This window comes from Lagenorhynchus albirostris, chromosome 7 (genome assembly GCF_949774975.1).
Source record: "Lagenorhynchus albirostris chromosome 7, mLagAlb1.1, whole genome shotgun sequence".
NCBI lineage: Eukaryota > Metazoa > Chordata > Mammalia > Artiodactyla > Delphinidae > Lagenorhynchus > Lagenorhynchus albirostris.
This window is the reverse complement of record NC_083101.1, coordinates 83,886,393-83,908,123: the sequence shown is the minus strand read 5'-3', so window position 1 is coordinate 83,908,123 and position 21,731 is coordinate 83,886,393. Positions and strand designations below refer to the sequence as shown.

Genomic DNA, 21,731 nt, shown 5'->3' with positions numbered 1-21,731 from the left:
TACATGTTAGTATCAGTGTAGAATTGTTTACTGTTTTACTCAGTGGGTTGTAATTTGTTGCTATCATTATTTATTTTGATGTTTACATTGCCCAGGATTTGGCCATTGGGATCTCTGCATGCTGCATTTTGTGTTCTTTTGACATGTCCCCATCATCCTTTATAGGTGTCCTTGCTTTTTGGCACAGGATGCTCAGGGCTCATCTTGCCTTTCAACAGTCATTTCTTCAAAGAGCCCTGGTTTGGAGAATGGTATTTTAAAAATAAGATCTGTATGCATAGTGTGTACATTGTTATTGGACCTGTCCATGGACAGAGCTAGGGAATATGTATTTGTATATACAAGCGTTTATATAGAAATTTTCATTGGTAGTAAGTTATACGTATGTGTATGTTTATTTTTGTGTGTGCATGTTATACACAAACACACACATAAGCACACACACAGTATCTCCATGAAGTTACACTGATACCTTCACTTGCACAGGATTTATTCTAGTTTTCTTTCCATATTTACAACTTCCTTCTCCAACATGGAGAATTTTGGCTTCTACTATTCTTAATATATTTATTTATTTGATCAGTTCCAGTGTACATAACAGTCTGTCCTTTGCACTTTCGGGCAGATGCCCTCCTCACACCTTTCAAGATCTGACACCCAAGTCAACCTGTCTCCCTTGCCTCTGCATGGGTATCCTCCCTTTTTGTTTTGTTTTTCATTTTGATTTTAAGTTTTAGTTTTATTACATGGTGATCAGAGAGTTTTGTTTGTAATATTTCTCTTTTATGGAACTGACATTTCCTTTTGACCTAATATATAGTCAATTTTTGTGAATATTCCACATGCTCTTAGAAGAAGGTATATTCTCTACTATCAGGATACAGTGTTCAACATATCTGTATAAGATTTGCCTTATTATGTTATTAAGATCTATATAAATATTCTTAATTTTTGTTTAATCAGTCTGACTTGTACTGAGAGTGGAGTGTTAGCATCTGCTATCAGTAGTATGTTTCTAATACTTCTGTATTTCCTCTAGTTTCTGCCTTATATAAGAGGTTGGTCTTATCTGGTGCATAGATATTGCATCTTGCTATATTTTCACTGTGAATTGTGACTTCATAAAATTCCTTCTTCGTGTCACTTAGTATTTTTTAGCCTGCAATCTACTTTGAGCTCATGATTTCAATCCCTCCTTTATTGTTTCCACTTCTGTGGTATATATCTTTGCCCATTTTTCTACATAAAGGCAACTTGAAGTCTGTTATATTCTGTCTTCCAGTTATGCTGAAGGCCTGGGCGTGTGTAGTTTTTATTTGTGCTACTTGTTGAATTTATTTATTTGTTCTTGGTGAGGATGTGTGGAGTGATTCTGATTAAAGTGGTTACCATTACCCTCCAGGCCAAGAATCTCATCTTCCTGTTTTTAGTATGACTCTGCTATGATACCAGCCATATTAGAAGCATGTGTTTTTTTCTCTGGACAGTTACTGATAACATATATGCAGCTTGTGATAGGTACCTTCAGGTTATTCAAGCTCCCCCTCATCTGTTAAACGATGGTGTTAGCTTCAACTTGAAAATTTTGAGTCTGTGATTCACAATACATTTGATGATTAGGGCCTAAAACACCTTGTCTTTCATTGTATCTGCACTTGTTACTGAGCATGTACTCAGTACAACTTAAGCCTTTACATAGATATTATTAGAGGCTATTGCCATTGGATGTTGGTTTCACTCCGGCAGTTTAATATCTTGATTGTCTGTATTCAAGTGACAAGCTTGACAGTTCTTAATGTATTTATTTTATACACATAAAAGTTTATCCTTTGGCTAATGATTAAATCAGTTACTCAAATGTGGCCTTTCTGTATCAGGTTGAGTAGACTGTGATTTATTCAATCTGAGTTACCTCATTTGATTTATTCTTACTGGGGCAACCTATTTTGTTAAGATGGTTTTCATTATAGTCAGAATTTCCAAATATAGCTCCCTTCACTGTGACCAGAATTAACCATCATCTTAAAAGTAATAAGAGAATACATTGTCTTTTATAAAATTAGAACACTTCAGATAAATCTTTTATGCCCTTTGACTTCAGCCTGAACCTTGTTCCACCTTACTATAATTAACCATTATTATGAGTTTTGTGTGCCTGGAAGAGGTTGAAGTTTCGGATTGAAATGCCTCACTGACTCCTAGGAAGAAATAAGGAAGACAGGAATCTTTTGTATGTACCAGTGAAATACCTGAGTTTCAGATATAAAGAGAAAATCTTAACATACTTCCACTTTAAAAGAACTGGTTACAGTACTTGAATAATATTGATAATAACAGCAGCTAATGTTTATTGAAAATTTATCATGTTCCAGGCCTTCTTTAAGTGCTAACACATGTGATACTCTTAATCCACACAACAAACCAACCTAGCATGGTTGTTATCCACAGAAGAGAAAAAGGGGGCATGAGTGGTTTAGTAATCTGACCAGGATCATGCATGTGGCATGTGGTAAAGTGGGAATTCAAACCCAGGTAGTCTGGTTACAGACTGCATGCTCTTGATCACTATGTTGTTCTGCGTGTGAAAAAATTAGGTTAGTATTGGACTCTCATCTGTGGTGCTAGAAGCTAGAGGAGCGCCAAATGTCTTTTGCAAAATCTGTCATTTGTTTGTCACGGCCAACAAACTGCATGTTTGTGTATATGTAGAATTCAGAAAATCTGCTACCCTGAACCCTCTCTGAGAAAAATAAATGAGGAAAAAGATCTCAAGATAGAAGACTTGAAATTTATAAAATGTGTTAAGTGAAAATGTTCTAAAAGGGGTGATATGGGAGAAGTGAAAGCTAATGTGTCTTGATGGGATTGCTTAGTTATTTAATATGATAATAGTATACTAGAGAAATATCAGTTAATCATAACTATTAGGATGGGAAATAGAATTGAGAAACACAAAAGAACGCTTTCAAATGATAGAAGAAGAAAAGGAAATGTGGAAAAATGTAACCAAGCAAGTGAAATAAGTTGTAAAGAAGGAAAAAAAAATTAATGAATAGTAGAAAGAAAGTAAGATGGAAGGAATGAAATGAAATGTTTGTTTGTCATTACTGACTATGAATGAGCCAAAATGTCCTCAAAATTCAGATATCAAAAATTATACAATTTGTAGGGTCAGAGAATATGTGTGTGTGTTTATTAATTAAATGATAAAGTTGAAAGAAACGATTGGGCAGAGATAAACTAGGTAAATGCAAATAAAGGAAAAGTGGTAATATTAATGTCAGACAAAGAATAATTCAGGGTTAAAAGCGCTGACTGGATATTGTGTATTTACAAGTTGCAGTCCTTGCAGATGCTATAATAATTGCAAATCTCCCCCCCATTGAGATATAATTGACATATAGCATTGTATTAGTTTCAGGTGTGCAACATAATGATTCAATGTTTGTATATATTGTGAAGTGATCACTACAGTAAGTCTAGGTAACATCCATCACTACACTTTATTTTTCTTGTGATGAGAACTCTTAAGATCTATTCTCTGAGCTACTTACAAATACACACTGTAGTATTATGAACTATAGTTACCATGCTGTACATTATATCACCATGACCTAGTTGTTTTATAACCTGAAGTTCATACCTTTTGTCCACTTGACCAACCCCTCCAGCCCCTGCCTCTGGCAGCCACCATTCTGTTCTCTGTATCTATGAGTTTGGGTTTTTTTTTGTTTTTTTTTAAGATTCCACACATATGCAAGATCATACAGTATTTGTCTTTCTCTGTCCTCCTTATTAGCATAATGCCCTCAAGGTCTGTCCATGTTGTTGCAAATAGCAAGGATTCCTTCTTTTTTATGGCTAAATAATATTCCACTATGTACACACACATATACACACACACTCATACATACATTATATACATACCACATCTTCTTTATCCATTCACTTATCAGTGGACATTTAAGTTGCTTCCATGTGTTGGCTGTTGTAAGTAATGGTGCAATGAGCATGTGGGGAGCGGTGCATATCTTTTTGAATTAGTTTTTTAGGGTAAATACCCAGGAGTAGAACTGCTGGATCAAACAGTAGTTCCATTTTTAATTTTTTTGAGGAACCTTCATACTGTTTTCCATAGTGACTCCACCAATTTACATTCCCAGCAACAGTGCACAAGTGTTCTCTTTTCTCTACAGTCTCACCAATGCTTATTATTTTCTGTCTTTTTGATAATAGCCATTCTAGCAGGTATGAGGTGATATCTCATGGTGGTTTTGATTTGCATTTTCCTGATGATTAGTGATGTTGAGTACCTTTTCATGTACATGTTGGCCATCTGTATATCTTCTTTGGAAAATGTCTGTTCAGATCCTCTGTCCACTTTTCAATTAGATTGTGTGTTTTTTTGCTATTGAGTTGTATGAGTTTTTCATATATTTTGGATATTAACCCTTTATCAGATATATGATTTGCAAATATTTTCTCCCATTTGTTAGGTTGCTGTTTCATTTTGTTGATGGTTTCATTTGCTATACAGAACACTAACCTCTTATACAATACAACAGCCATAACCACATGGCACCCACATAGGTAGAGCAAAAGCTCCGAGAATTACAACCTGATTAGAAGACAGTTATTGTGAGAATTTAAAATTCAGTTCTTCAGTGGCACTAGGCTTATTTCCTGTGCTTAATAGCCACACGTGGCTAGTGGATGCCACACTGGACAGTGCAGATATTGAACATTTCCATTCTGGCAGAAAGTTTAGTTGGATGGCTCTGATCTAGAAAGAATAGCAAAGGAGAACACTTTATAGACTTATGGGACATAGCTAAACTGGAAGAAAATTGAATGCCTTTAATAACTACATTATTTAAAATAAAAAAAGACTGAAAATAAGTTATTGCTCAAGTACTCAGTTTTTAAGTACTCAAAAAATAAGTACTCAAGATATTAGAAAAACAAAAAATAAAACCAAAAGGATAGAGAAGAGAATTTTTTAAAATGCCAAAAATAATGAGATAGAAATAGACAAAACATAGAAATACTGAAATTGATTGAAAAAAGTAAAGATTCTGAACAGACTATAACTGTTGAAAAGGAAATAAAAAATGTATTTATTAGTCACCATATCAGGATGATATTCCAGCTAAATTATATTTACTTCTAAAAAAATAGATTTTACTTTTATTCTAATAAGTGATGGGCAGCGTTTTAATATGTTTTTCTGAAGCTAGTATAATATTATACCAATGCTTGGTAAAGGTAATTTTTTTTTTAAAGACCAATTTTTAAATACAGAAATTCTAAATGAGATTTAGCTAATTAAATCATACAGCAGTAAAAGAATAGCATTTTCTTGGAATGCAAGGATAGTTCACAATAGGAAATCTATCTATTTATTGCATCAAGAGGCCAAAGGAGAAAAGCCATGTGATTCTGTTACTGGATGCTGAAAAGGCATTTAATGAAATGATTAAAAACACTTAAATGTAATAAGAATTATGGGAGAAACTGCTCCAGTTATAGGAATAGTCATAGCACCTACCACAGAGGGTTGTTGTGAGGATTTAATGACTTAACGTATGTAAAAATGCTTAGAGCAGTCTTTGGCACATAGAAATTATTCAGTGTTAGCTCTTTCTATTATTTAAATAAGATAAAGTTGATTTGTTAAAAAACAATAGGCAAATAATTGCATTGAATGGCAAAGTATTTTGATTGAAATTATCAAGACAGAGTTTTGTTCTTACCACTATATTCAGAATCATTTTTGAGGTGGTTTCATTTCTCTAAATATAATAAAAGTAGAAAATAAAGTAACTCTTATAAATACTAAAAGAGGAGATAAAATATTTTAAGTTACAAATGATATGATTTGTATGCCTAGAAAACCCAAGAGACTATTAAAGACTAATAAAAATACTCAGAGATAAGTTTAACATAATGGTTCTGTAGCAAGAAAATGAAGAAATGAAAGTTGAACGAGATCTCAATAAAAATTGTCAACCTTTCCAAAATTAACATATGAATTTCATTAATTCCGGTTAGAAACCTAGAAACCTTTAAAATGACTTTAAAGTGCATGTGGAAAGTATATTTCTAAAACTACCTAAGAAAATATACTATATATTTAATTCTGTTTTTGTTAACAGTCCCTCTTCCTCCTCATCCCCCCTCTCCTTCTCCATGCTATAAACACCCATTTGTATGGAGAAGGCTGAGGAAGAAAACAGTCATGCCATTTTAGTGGCATTGTTTTCCTTACCTTGGTGTAGATGGGAATCTATGGAGAGTTAGAGAGGTGATTATACTTAATTTAATATATATTTTTGTCTCTTTCACTTGTTATAAGGAATATATGTATAATTTTTAGTGTAATATGTATTACATATATATAATTTTAATATATTATATAATTATACATTATAATTATAATGTATATAATTGATCTAATATGGAAAAGATAATAGAAAAATGTTTAATGACTTTTCACTCATTGAAGTTGTAACTCCATTTTAGTTAAAACTAGAAATAAAACATATCATTGATTGATTTAGGAGATTTTAAAGAAAGATCTCAGATTTTTTAAGTGCATACTGAAAAACTAAAATGTATTTTCTTTTAGCTTTCCTGAATGTTTGGTGTTTTCTACAATGGCAAGATTAATTTTTAACTCAAAAATTCTGAAAAGAATTTTCTCTTTTTTTTCCTCTCTGTCAAAGGTATGCAACCACTCATGTATTCGGTTCAGGAAGCGTTAAATGCTAGACCATGGTGGATTCGTGTGGGGACTGACATTTGTTACTATAAGTAAGTATTCTGACAGTAATAGGACATCAGTTTACAGAAGGAAATATTAATTCATCTTATTTCAGTTCAAAGATAAAAAGTTATTGTGTTCTTTGAATTTGGTGATATGGTTTAGTATTACTTCCAACAGAGTTTTAAAAAATTTGAGATCCATCATGGGGGTATATTTAGTGGAAATAAAACGTGTTTTGTAGACAGACGACAGACTTAGGTCCAAATCTTGCCTCCCCCACTTAGATGTGTTCTCAACTTTTTTAGCTTTAAAACTCTGGAAACTTCATTGAGTAAGACTGAAATTAGAAACTCTAGGAAATAATTTACAGTGGTTTTTTTTTTATTATTCTGGTGATATTGAGTGCAATTCTTTTCTCTTCTGCACACAAATGTTTACCTCATTTTAACTTCCAAAATATTTTACTTGGAGATGTATTCCACAATTACATTACTTCTGCTTTCACAGTTCAACTTTGACTTCAAATAGGTGATCTATTTATCAAGTTAAAATAAGTGCTAGAAATCATTTATTGCTTCAGTGGAATAATTGGATTATTCTTCAATTCATGACTAAGTGATCTAGGATTATCATATGCCTTGCTTCCCATTTTTACTGTTTCTGCATTTAATACATTTCAAGATAACTTCTATCCACTATTGAATGCACTTGACATCCCTGTTTTTCTCTGTTATTAATCTTAGTCCTGGCATTTCTGTTTAGTGGATTTTGACTTTTTATATTTTATATTGTGCTTAACTAGCACTAATGTTCCTTTTCTTTTAGTTTTATCCGTTAGAAGAAGATGAATTCTAAAATTAAACTGTTTTTAATGGTTTAGATAGAGTTTTGGAAAAACCTAGATCTTAAGTGCTATTGCTTTCTAAGAAAGAAATCGTTCCTTGGAATTAATCTCAGTAGGGTTTTCCCCATTTTATTAGCAAAATAAATAGTAAATAAATGAGGGAAAGAAGCATAAGGTTATATGTAATTCTTCTTCACCTGAATGAATTTCATATTTCTTTTAATGGTAGGCTAATATAAATATACTTTATCATTTATCTCTTTCTCATAAGTTGGAGTGGAGCAGTGATTATCTGGGAAGTGCTTGGTTAGATTTTGGCAGAATGATTTAAGTTGTTAAAGGGTGAAACAATGTTTTTCAAAAAGTATTTCTTTCATGCTTTTTCTTTTGTACAATAGAAATCATCAATCAATGAATGCTTTTCTTTTTCACACTGTAAAGTGAATCGTCATAGCATCTCAGGTGGTTTTTTTTTTTTTTTTTTTTTTTGGTTTTTCTTTTTTTATGTAAGGGATGATGGCAAGGATTTTTGTTTGTTTAGTTTTTATTTTTTCTTTTGGCTACTTCCAGATCTGGAATTGGAATTCAGGCCAATTCAACAGATATTTATTAACCACTTTCTATGTAACAAGCACTGTTCCAGTTGCTTTCCTCAAGCTTGAAATCCAGATAGTGGGGATTAAAAACTACTATTTTTGCACTGTCCTTTGATACTTGTTTGTCTCATCTGTAAAATGAGAATAAAACTACTTTCCACGAGTATGTGAGTGCATATAACCTATAAAATGCCATGTAGCTGTGTGGTGACATAAATACCTCCACAATTAGATGTTAAGCTTTTGGAGTGAAAGAGTTGGCAGGATCTACTTCCGGACCTTATTTTGCATTTTCCTCAACTCTTAGCACCTTGTCATTGAGTATCTATTCAAGATGTAGTGGCTAAGTTAATGAAGACTCTACCATTCTTTTACGTCAGGGTTCTTTTATTTTCATTAATAGCAAGCTTGATTTTTATACGATTATATTAGAAGGTCTGATCCCAGGGTAGTTCTAAGGTTGTGATCTACCTTGAATGTCTGTGTGCATGAATAAGTAATCTGTAGGCCATGGCTTTTCTTCAGTTCATGGTTTAAATAATACAAGGTGATTTGGAATTTTAGAAATGAAGTTGATAGACCAAAGCATCTTTAGGTCATCATATCTCAATGATATTTAAAGTCTGGAAAGTAATATGTAGTTTTAAAAACTTTTTATTATGGAAATCTCCCAACATTTACAAAAGCGGATAATAGAATAATGAGGCCCCATGTATTCATCACTGAGTTTCAACAATTATCAACACATGGTTTCATTTTAGCTATACTTTCACCCCTACCTCCACACTGAATTTTTTAAGACATATTTTATCCTTATTTTTTTCCAGATATATTTTATCCATAAGTACTTCAAAGGTCTTTGTCTTTTTGAGATACATATTTAAGACAATCTAACCACAAGGCCATTGTCACACCTAAGAAAATTCCTTAATATGATAAAATATCCAGTCAATGTTCGGACTTACTTGTCTCATAAATGTTACTTTATAGTTGGTTTGTTTAAATCAGACCAACCAAGGGATCACACATATGTCCTTTAAGTCTCTTAATTTATAGGCTTCCTTCTTCTCTATTTTTAAATTTCTCCTTTATTTATTGAAGAAATTAGATCATTTGTCATGCAGGATTTTCCGCATTTTGGATTTTGCTGATTGCATCCCTGTGGTGTTAATGAATTCTTCTATCTCACCAATCTCCTATTAACTCATAGTTAGATATAGAAGCTTTATCAGTTTCAGGTTTAATTTTTGACAAGAGTACTTCATAGATGGTGCAGGGAATTCCTGTTGCATCATATTAGGAAATATATCATCTCTGGTTATTTCTTCTTTTGTAATTTTAAAATTGATCAGTGAATTCAGGTATTGTTGTCTGATCCGTCAGCCTTTCATCCAATGGTTGTAGCAGCCATTGGTGATCACTGCCTGGATCCAGTAATGTGTATGGCTCTCGAAGAATGGGGGTCTAAAACTTCTATTGATGTATAGAGTAGTAGCTCTATTTAATTAGTAAATCCAGAAGTGGAAAGTCATGATGTTGGCTGATAGCAATTAACTGCTTTTTTAGTACCAAGTCTAATTTTTGTTTTAAACAACATACTGATTTTTTTTAGAGATTTATTTATTATTTATTTAATTTATTTTTGGCTGCATCAGGTCTTAGTTGCAGCATGCGGGATCTTTCATTGTGGCACTCAGGCTTCTTTCTAGTTGTGGTAAGCGGGCTCCAGAGCACGTGGGCTCTGTAGTTTGCGGTACTCAGGCTCTCTAGTTGAGGCACGCGAGATCAGTAGTTATGACACGCGAGCTTAGTTGCCCCACGGCATGTGGGATCTTAGTTCCATGACCAGGGATCAAACCTGCGTCCCCTGCATTGTAAGGCAGATTCTGTACCACTAGCCCACCAGGGAAGTCCCCCAAGTCTAATTTTTAAGAGTATTTAAGTTAAACTTTTTTACAAACCGTGGGTTTTCTTTTTTTTTTTCTGAAGTTCTGTTTACTAAAATAGTAAGAAAAATCAGAATTTTGGTGTGGATGAAATAAACATGCATTTCTGTTGCAGAAATCACTTCTCAAGAAGTTCAATTGCTGCAGGTGGGCAAAAGGGAAAATCCTACTATACAATTACATTCACTGTCATTTTTCCACATAAAGATGATGTGTGCTATTTTGCTTATCACTATCCATATACGTATTCAACTTTACAGGTGAGAACTCATTAAGTTGTCCTGTGACCATTATTGTGTCGTATGTGTATGTGTCAGATAATTGAAGAAAAATTGCTTTAATTAAATATCTGAATAAGATAAGAAAAAGATTCAGGGTTGATGACTTCAGAAAATAATACAACATTTGTTGAAATCATTAAAGTAAAATGGGAATGTAGTCTTCATTTTTATTTAATAGAAATACTATGGAAATATGACATGATTTTTACTTTCCACTTTGGGTAGAAATCTACAAATCACAATTTATAAATTTTAACTAGGTGAGATTTCTACTTGTTTAATGAAAAGCATTGACTCTCATAGAAAATGTAACAGTAGAAAATGTATATGCAATTTAAGTTTTCTGTTGTGAATTCCTTTCTTCTAATGGTTTCATATGGAGTCCTAGATCCAGATTGCTTAGAATATGGGGTATAAGAGTTGTTTTGTGGGTTCTTTTGAGATTTTTTGATTATTTGCGTTGTAAAACAAAAAATTCAAGTAATTAGCATGGCAGATTTATACTCAGAACAGAATGTCTGTCCTAATGATCAAGGATCATGAAGCTTCGTATGATCAATTTACTCAGAAAGGAATTGGAACACTATGATTAGAAACAAGCTTCCAAATTATGAGAGAGGAGAAAATGAGAGAAAAACATAGTCCATAGAGCAGAAGAAATGTCAAGGCCGAGAACATTAAATGAGGCTCACTTTATTTTAGTAAGGTTCCAACCTACAGTAAAGGTATGAACCGATATGTTTCTGTGCTGAATAACATAGCATCGGAAATATAGTGTTGTTATTTACATGGTATTTGTTACTGTCCTTTACTGATGTTACCCTTTTAGTATATTTTAAATGCCCCTACTTTCTTCCAGTCCCACTACCACGACCTTCCACGCATTACCATTGTTTCTCACCTGGACTTATGCCAACCTCTTTCTAACTGGTGTCCCCAAATTCACTTGTATCCCCTTTCCTCTTCATCACTGTTTTATCACACTGTAGCAAGAGGGCTCTTTGATGGCAAACCTAATCATATAAATCTGCTCCTTAAAATTCCTTAGTGATTTCTCTTGCCATTTGTATGAAGTCTAAAATTCTTACCGTAGCTCATTCAGTCATTTCTCCACTATTTTGCAGTTTGGGCCATTTCTTCATACTGTTTGAACTGTTATTTACTTAATATTTATTTTTAAATAGACTTTAAAGTAATTCACTGTTTAAAGATTATCCTCATCCTAAGTTAATATCTGTGGAATTACAGGTTTAATGTGCTAAACTTTTTTCTAATTCACAGTAAAATACATATCTATTAAAATTTTTTTCAAGGTTATCCACATACCACTTAGTTATCTTAATTACCAAATACTATGCTTTGGGAAGGACTGGTCTACCGGGCCCTTCCTTCTGTGTTAAATTCTCGATTTCTTACCCTTTCTGGTCTAGCTATAATGAATCTTCTTCAGTTCTTTGAAATGTCCTTCTTTTTTCTTATTTCATGGTCTTCCTGTATGCTTTCCTTCTGCCTACAGTGCACTTTATATCCATTTCACTCATCCCTTGGATCTCACTTTAAATGTAATTTTTTTCTAGAAGACCTTTCCTCCCTGCCCAGACTCTGCGAGGCTCCCTTCCCTTTATTTCAAGCTCTCATAACACTGTATATTTTCTCTAGGGTAGGGACCATTTATTCATTGTTATATCCCCAATGCCTGGCACAGTTTCTAGCCCAGAAATAGTGACCACATGGTAAATCATGATTATGTGAATGAACATAGGCAAAAGTTTGGAAAGCAACTAAGTATCTTTAAAATAAGGGATTGAACAATTTATTTTTGGTGTGACCATATACTAAAACCATTAAAACTTGTGTTTTCAAAAGACATATATTCAACATGTTTAATGATATGGCATAATATTTATAATTTTGAGTATCAATGTGAATGTATAAATGATAAAATCAGATTATAAAAAGTCTTACATGTAATTACAGTTTTGTTTATATATATTGGCATTTGTTAGTAGTAATCTAGGTGATTCAATTATGGGTGTTTAAAATTTTTTCTTGTACTTTCTGTGTCTTCCAGACATTTTACAATGAGCCTTTATTAATCTTGAAATCAGGAAAGATTGTTAAAAAATTTGTGCTGCATAATATTCATTCTCCATATTTTAGGTTGCGGTTAACAGATCTATAGTCACAAAATTTCAACATTCAGAAGGCTTTGAAAAGCAAAAGCATTTTCATAACCCATTTGGCAGCAAAGCCTGGCCTGAATTGACGTGAGCTTATTTAGAATATTGATTCTACTTAGCGTGACTCTTCATATGCTTTGCTACAGAAATACTAATGTGCTTATTTACAGGCTGCCGCCGCTGACCCCACTGGTTATATCGCACTATTAAGGGTATCCAAACTGTATCTATCCCCTTTCTCAAGTTCCCAAATACTGATATTTAACTGCATCTGGACCCTAATCCCCAGAGAAGGGATTAGGAATCTGATTCACTTTTAGTTATGTTCAAGATCTGGATGCATTTATTTCTGTTTATCATAGGGAGTTTTTAAATGATTATATACTTTGCTTTTAAATTTTTATTAAGATGCATCTTCAAAAATTGGAATCAGCACACAATCCTCAGCAAATCTATTTTCGAAAAGATGTGTTATGTGAAACCCTGTCTGGAAACAGCTGTCCCTTGGTGACTATAACAGCAATGCCAGAGTCTAATTATTATGAACATATCTGTCAATTCAGTAAGTTTGTCTTCTTCACTCACAATACCAATCATTTTTACTTATTTTTCTTTGCTTCATGACTATTTTGTAAGGGCATTAGTGCTAGGAATAGGCATCAGAAGTCTTGGGTTCTAGTCTGGGTCCTGTTACTGCCTAGCTCGGGCCCACTTCTGGGCCTCAGTTTCCTCATATGAGGGAGCTGCCTGAGATGACCTCTGAGGTGTCTTGATACTAATATTCTGTAGTTCTTATTCTTAGAAGTCATACCCAAAGTATAGTATAACAAATTATACCATCAGTTTAAGACTTTACAATTAATTTTATTTATAAATAAAACTACCATAAACCTATCAAGTATTTTGATGCTAGTACTGAATAGCTACTTGTTTTTCCTTGCCATTTATGTTTTTAAAGTTGCCTCAAATGTACAGCTATGGTAAAAAAATATATATACATATAAGAAAACTGTTCTAATTTTGTTAAGAAGGTAAAATATTTTCAGGAAAGAGAAAGAGCTTGCTGTTTATGAAAATATGAGCAGGTGAATTGAATGGTTATTTTGTATATCTAAATGTATAGTGAAAAATATTTTTCTTTGTAAATCTCTGAGCAGATATACCTATTGTTCTGTGCTTATCATAGTGACTATAAAACAGGAATAAGATTATATTTTCCTTCTTTTTTCCATGACTTTATGAAAAATAAATTTATATTTCATCTATTTTCCCCAGATGCTTGTTCTTTATGAAACCAAGATAATATTAAACAATTAATTTTATATGTTAGATTAATCATTGTGAAATAAATGACTCAAATACTGTTTAATGTGTTATATTCATGTAAGACATGACTTATATGGGTTTTATATCTGTTTTCTCTAGTGGGCCTAGTATAGTGCTTGTATATAGTAGGTGCACAGTGAGTTCTACTTTGACTTTATATCAGTATTCACAATTGAGTAGAAATATTTCTAAAGCCCCAAAGTCAAACATCATACAGACTTTTAGTAGACGTTCATTTTAATTTGAGGTTTTATGTCTACTTTAGGAAATCGCCCTTACGTTTTCTTATCTGCTCGGGTGCATCCTGGAGAGACTAATGCAAGTTGGGTAATGAAAGGAACATTGGAGTATCTCATGAGTAATAACCCTACTGCTCAGAGCTTACGGGAATCCTATATTTTTAAAATTGTCCCTATGCTAAATCCAGATGGTGTCATCAATGGAAAGTAAGTTAAGCAATAGTTATAGAATATTATAGATTGTTGTGGCTGTCCTGTATAAACTTGTTGAAATAATAGCATCCTCGTTAATTTCAAAAACAAATCTAGTGATTTTTCTAGAACAAAACAAATTTAGTGAAGAATTAATCTGATAAATTTTTAAATGAAAGTATAATTTGTATATTATTAGTACTATGATATTTTGAGAAATTCTGTATCTATTCATGAGAATACGATTTTATAAAATGTATGTCTGCTTGAATTGTTTTAGAAAAATTACACTATTGGGATATGAAAAAGATTTTTAGCACATTGTCTTATAGTCCTTTTTATTTGACATGGCGTGATCTTAGGTTATTTTGAGATTTAGAATCTTCTGGGATCTCTTTCCACTAATATGGAATATTGGCTCCATCTGCTAACCTCTTCTTGATATGAGTAGGAATTCTTTAGAGTGGAAATACTGGAATGTTACTTTTTAAGTGGAGGTGGCTTATAGTTGGTAAAGTTCATTTATCGTGTCAATTAGACCAAGGTCTCTTTAATGCTTCTGAAAGGGGGGAGTTAGTCTAACTGTCATGAGCATCTCCAAAGTCGAGGACACCATATTTATTTATTCAATAAAAGAACCATGAATATTTCTCATATTTAGGAAATTTTTGAATTAAAAAATAGAATAATTTCTGTTTAGGTAGTATGATTATGGAACTAAAATGAGATTTTATGTCTAGTTTTAATTCAGAAACATATTGACTAGCTAGAATTCTGTTTATATTTCTGTTATCACCTTATGACCATTTGCTTAAATTTTTGCTCAGTGGCTTTAATACTTAATACCTATGATTAATGAAAATGTATTTGAATTTTTGCAAGAATGTGTGCTTTTCATACACAATACTTATCTTTCTTAGAAGGAGGGCCAGATAGCACTTTTAATAATAACTGATACAATCAAAATACAGAATGTTAGCATAAGAAGTGATTATTATGTAGTCAGAATGGAAAATATGACCATGAATAAATTTTATGATGTATGGAACAAAACCCCAGAATGGAGAATTTTTCCTATAGCTTGAAAATTTTGACATAAATCTGCAAGCTTACCACAGTTAAATGCATGTAACACAAGATCTTGCACATAGCAAATGCTAAATAAATGTTTACTTACTGACTATAATATGCATTCTGGTGAGCACACCATTTATACCTGTTTGAAATGAAATATTTAGTGGAATAGAATCATAAAATTAAATCAAGTGTATGTAAGAGTTGATTGGTACCAGTGTTTGTCATTGTGTTTACATATGTGTAGTCACCGCTGTTCTTTAAGTGGAGAGGATTTGAATAGACAGTGGCAAAGTCCAAATCCAGATTTACATCCTACAATTTATCATGCCAAGGGTCTGCTGCAATATCTGGCTGCAGTGAAGCATTTACCACTGGTAAGTGCAATATTTGTTTGTATAGTCAAAGAGGTGATTTTGTTGTAAGTTAGTATTTTGTAGATTATTTTCTGGTTATAAAAGCTGGGTGTTAATTTCAAAAGCAGTTTCTTTAAAACATCTTTGTTATCTATCACTTGTGTATTAATTATGTTGTCAAATTAATACAATGTATCCATATTCTTATTTCATTAGATTTAATTTTTATAATTCTCATGAGCCCTTTACTTTTCTGTTTTGTTTATGAATAGTGGTAACTCCTGGCTGTAAGTTTTAGCTATTTAACTTCACTGTTTGAACAATATCAAGGTAAAAGTACAATAGGTATCTTCCAAATTCTCAAACTAGTAGAAACTTACTTCTGAGCTCGTTAGCTAATTCTAAAGCAGGTAAGTCTCGACTATACACATAGGAAAGGTAATATAGGCATGGTGGGAGGCTCTCGTGAACTGTGTATGTCTTCTGTTTTCAGCAACTTTTGTTTAGAATGTTTCCATTATTTTAATCTTTAAATGAGTTAATCTTCCTTTGGGAAAGATAGAACACTTTGCAGAGGGGCAAAATTGGCATGCAAATCTGTCCATTTTCTATTTTTAAAATGATGCTCTTAAAAATTAAAGGGAAACCATACCCCTTTTAAAATGTTTTTCATGAAAGCATTTTTTATGTTCTCTTAAATTAGGTAAATATTTTAACAACCCTTGAGGCAGTGATGAGTGCAGCTGTAGATTTGACCTATAATTGAATTTATTATTATTATTATTTTTTTTTTTTGCGGTACGCGGGCCTCTCACTGTTGTGGCCTCTCCCATCGCGGAGCACAGGCTCCAGACACGCAGGCTCAGCGGCCATGGCTCACGGGCCCAGCCGCTCCGCGGCATGTGGGATCTTCGCGGACCGGGGCACGAACCTGTGTCCCCTGCATCGGCAGGCGGACTCTCAACCACTGCGCCACCAGGGAAGCCCGAATTTATTATTTTTTAAGTGATGAATAGTAGATACAAAAGAAAGAGTGGAACTCGTGGCTTGATGCAGGACCTACCTGCAAAGGATTTAGCCATTCTAGGATTAATCATAGATCCTTTCCAGAAGTAGATATGTATTATTACTTTTATTGATTCTACTTGTTAAATGGTGGCTCAGTTACAATAAAAGGACAAAGGAACACAGAACTGTTTATTGGCTTCATATTAGCTAGCTTTACTTGGCAATATATGAATTTGAAGGATTTTATTTTTAAAATATATTATCTTTTCAAGGTTTATTGTGATTATCATGGCCACTCCCGAAAGAAGAATGTATTTATGTATGGCTGCAGCATCAAAGAAACAGTGTGGCACACGAATGACAATGCAGCTTCATGTGATGTTGTGGAAGATGTGGGATACAGGGTAATTATTACAGATAAGGCAGGAATTTTTGAATTTCAAACACGCATAAAACTGCAGAAAATAATTTAACATATAGGAACTACTCAGATTCAGTAAATGGTACCATTTTGCCATTTTGTTTCAGATTTTTCGTTTTAAATGTTTCTTCTAATTTTTTTTGCTTTTCACATTTTTTTAATTAAAGTAGACTTGATTTACAATATTACATTAGTTACAGGTGTACAGTGTAGTTATTCACTATTTTTATAGATTATACTCCATTTAAAGTTATCATAGAATGTTGGCTGTATTTTCTGTGCTGTACAGTATATCCTTGTATTGTTCACGCATTGTTTATTTTATACATAGTATGTATCTCTTAATCGCCTACTGTTATCTTGCCACTACCCCATCCCTCTCCCTACTGGTAATGGCTAGTTTGTTCCTTATACCTGTGAGTCTGTTTCTCTTTTGTTATATACATTTGTTTTATTTTTTAGGTTCCACATATAAGTGATAATATACAGTATTTGTCTTTCTCTGTCTGACTTATTTCACTAAGCATAACACCCTCCAGGTCTATTCATGATGTTTCAAATGGCAAAATTTCATTCTTTTTTATGGCTGAGAGTATTCCATTGTGATATACATCACATCTTCTTTATCCATTCATCTGTTGGTGGATACCTAGGTTGCTTCCATGTCTTGGCTATTGTAAATAGTGCTGCTGTGGACATTGAGGTGCATGTATCATCTTGAATTAGAGTTTTTTGTCTTTTCTGGATATGTGCCCAGGAGTGGGATTGCTGGATCATATGATAGCTTTATTTTTAGTTTTGTAAGGAACCTCTATACTGTTCTCCATAATGGTTGTACCAATTTACATTCCCACCAACAGTGTAGGAGGGTTCCCTTTTCTCCACACCCTCTCCAGCATTTATTATTTGTAGACTTTTTGATGATGGCCATTATGACCAATGTGAAGTGATACCTCATTGTGGTTTTGATTTGCATTTCTCTAATAATTAGAGATGTTGAGCATCTTTTCATGTGCCTGTTGGCCATCTGTATGTCTCCTTTGGAAAAATATCTATTCAGTTCTTCTGCCCATTTTTTAATTGGGTTGTTTGGGGTTTTTTTTGATGTTGAGTTGTATGAGCTGTTTATATATTTTGGATATTAACCTCTTTCAGTCATATCATTTGCAGATAGTTTCTCCCTTTATGTAGGCTGTCTTTTCATTTTGTCAGTTGTTTCCTTTGCTGTGCAAAAGCTTTTAAATTTAATTAGGTCCTAGCTATTTATTTTTGTTCCCTTTACCTGAGGAGACAGATCAAAAAAATATTGCTGTGACTTACATGAAAGAGTGTTCTGCCTATGTTTTCTTCTGTGAGTTTTATGGTTTCCAGCCTTACATTTAGGTCTTTAATTCATTTTGAGTTTACTTTTGCATATGGTATGGAAAATGTTTCTAATTTCACTCTCTTACATGTAGCTGTCCAGTTTTCCCACCACTACTTATTGAAGAGACTGTCTTTTCCCTATTGTATATTTTTGCCTCCTTTGTCGTAGATTAATTGACCATATGTTAGTGCATTTATTTCTGGGCTCTCTATTCCTTTGCTTGATATGTCAGGGCTTTTTTTGTATGTGTGCCAGTACATTCCTGTTTTGATTACTGTAGCTTTGTAGTGTAGTCTGGAGTCAGGAAGTCAGTGATACCTCCAGCTTTGTTTTTCTTTTTTTTCCTCCAGATTGCTTTATAGTCTTTTGTGGTTCCATATAAATTTTAATTATTTGTTGTACTCCTCTGAGAAATGTCCTGGGTATTCTGGATATTTTGATAGCGATTGCATTAAATCTGTAGATTGCTTTGAGTAGTGTGGACATTTCAACAATATTAATTCTTCCAGTTCATGAACAGGGATATCCTTCCATTTCTTTGTGTCATCTTCAGTTTCCTTCATCAATGTTATATAATTGTCAGAGTATAGGTCTTTCAGTTTATTCCTATGTATTTTGTTCTTTTTGATGCAGTTTTAAATGGAATTAGTTTTGGATTCCTGAACTAATGATAGTTCATTATCAGTGTATAAAAAAGCAGCAGATTTCTGTACTTTAATCTTGTATCCTGTACAAGAAAAATCCCAAGTAAACAACCTAACCTATCATCCAAAGTAATTAGAAAAGGAAGAACAAACAAAGCTCAAAGTCAGCAAAAGGAAGGAAATAATAAAGATCAGAGTGGAAATAAAATTGAGACAGCGCCCCCCCCAAAAAAATAGAAAAAAATCAATGAAACCAAGAGCTGTTTTTTTTGAAAAGATAAACAAAATTGATAAGCCTTTAGCCAGGCTCATTAAGAAAAGGAGAGAGGTCCCAAATAAACAAAATAAATGAAAGAGGAGCAATTACAACCAATACCACAGAGACACAAAAAACATAAGAGAATACTATGAACAGTTTTACGCCAACAAATTGGATGACGTGGAAGGAATGGATAAATTCCTAGAAATATACAGTCTTCCAAAACTGAATCAGGAAGATATATTGGGTAGGCCAAAAAGTTTGTTTTTTTTCCATAAGATGGCTCTAGTAGTATTTAGTTGTCTTTAACTTCATTCAGAATAATTTTGTTAGATTGTATTATGACAGCTGTCATGTCAGCATGCATTTAAAAAACATATCAAAATGTGTGAATTTTTGTGTAGCCATTTTAATATTGAAAATGGAAGAAAAAAAGCAACATTTTTGTCATACTAGTTTTTATTATTTCAAGAAAGGTAAAAACGCAACTGAAATGCAAAAAAAGATTTGTGCAGTGTATGGAGAAGGTGTGTGATTGATCGAATGTGTCAAAAGTGGTTTGTGAAGTTTCATGCTGGAGATATCTTGCTGGGTGATGCTCCATGGTCAGGTAGACCAGTTGAAGTTGATAGCGATCAAATTGAGAAAAATCAACTTTATACCACATGGGAGATAGCCGACATACTCAAAATATCCCAATCAAGCATTGAAAATCATTTGCACCAGCTTGGTTACGTGTATTGCTTTGATGTTTGGGTTCCACGTAAGTTAAGCGAAAAAAACCTTCTTGAACTTATTTCCGCATGAGATTCTCTACTGAAACATAATGAAAACGTTCCATTTTTAAAACAAATTTTGATGGGCGATGAAAAGTGGATACTGTACAACAATGTGGAATGGAAGAGATTGTGGGGCAAGCAAAATGAACCACCACCAACCACACCAAAGGCCGATATTCATCCAAAGAAGGTGATGTTGTATATATGGTGGGATTGGAAGGGAGTCCTCTATTATGAGCTCCTTCGGGAAAACCAAACAATTGATTCCAACAAGTACTGTGCCCATTTAGACCAACTGAAAGCAGCACTCGATGAAAAGTGTCCGGAATTAGTCAACAGAAAACACATAATCTTCCATCAGGATAATGCAAGACCGCATGTTTCTTTGATGACCAGGCAAAAAGTGTTTCAGCTTGGCTGGGACGTTCTGATTCATCCGCCATATTCACCAGACATTGCACATTCGGATTTCCATTTATTTCGGTCTTTACAAAATTCTCTTAATGGAAAAAATTTCAATTCCCTGGAAGACTGTAAAAGGCACCTGGAACAGTTCTTTGCTCAAAAAGATAAAAAGCTTTGGGAAGATGGAATTATGAAGTTGCCTGAAAAATGGCAGAAGGTAGTGGAACAAAAGGGTGAATACGTTGTTCAATAAAGTTCTTGGTGAAAATGAAAAATGTGTCTTTTATTTTTACTTAAAAACCAAAGGAACTTTTTGGCCAAAGCAATAGATAACCTGAACAGACTGATGACTAGTAGTGAAATTGAATCAGTAATAAAATAACTCTTAGCAAACAAAAGTCCAGGATCCAACAGCTTCAAAGGGAAATTCTACCAAACATGTAAAGAAGAGCTAATACCTATCCTTCTCAAACTACTCCAAAAAATTGAAAATGAGGGAACACTCCCAAATTCATTCTACAAGGCCAACATTACCCAGATAACCAAAACCAAAGACACTACAAAAAAGATTACAGGCCAGTATCTATGATGAATATAGATGCAAAAATCCTCAACAAAATATATTAAGCAAACCGAATCCAACAATATATAAAAAGGATCATGCACCATGATCAAGTTGGATTTATTCTAAGGATGCAAGAATGGTTCATATTCACAAATCAGTCATTGTAATATGCCGCATTAACAAAAGGAAGGATAAAAATCACATGATCATCTCAATAAGATGCAGAAAAAGCATTTGACAGAATTCATCCATTCATGTTAAAAGCTCTCATCGAAGTTGGTATAGAGGGAACATATCTCAACATAATAAAGGCCGTTTATAACAAACCCACAGTTAATATCATACTCAAGTTTGAAAAACTGAAAGCTTTTCCTCTAAAAATGCTTCTCACATTTAGATTTTTCATCGATTTGGAATTTATTTTTGTATGAAGTGTGAGGGTCTAATTTTAGTTTCCCCACGTATAACCAGTTGTCTCAGCACC

General features: G+C 33.3%; 1 protein-coding gene across 3 annotated transcripts in view; it reads left to right on the top strand.

The window, feature by feature from the left end:
* The window catches only part of AGTPBP1 (ATP/GTP binding carboxypeptidase 1), a 170,193-nt gene that overhangs the window by 120,389 nt on the left and 28,073 nt on the right, over positions 1 to 21,731 (top strand). For all 3 annotated transcript variants that reach the window (XM_060155351.1, XM_060155350.1, XM_060155352.1), the window contains exons 18-23: positions 6,726 to 6,813; positions 10,268 to 10,412; positions 13,022 to 13,175; positions 14,205 to 14,385; positions 15,692 to 15,821; positions 17,081 to 17,212. In XM_060155351.1, the coding sequence (XP_060011334.1) occupies positions 6,726 to 6,813; positions 10,268 to 10,412; positions 13,022 to 13,175; positions 14,205 to 14,385; positions 15,692 to 15,821; positions 17,081 to 17,212 (830 nt within the window). The remainder of the gene's footprint in view (positions 1 to 6,725; positions 6,814 to 10,267; positions 10,413 to 13,021; positions 13,176 to 14,204; positions 14,386 to 15,691; positions 15,822 to 17,080; positions 17,213 to 21,731) is intronic.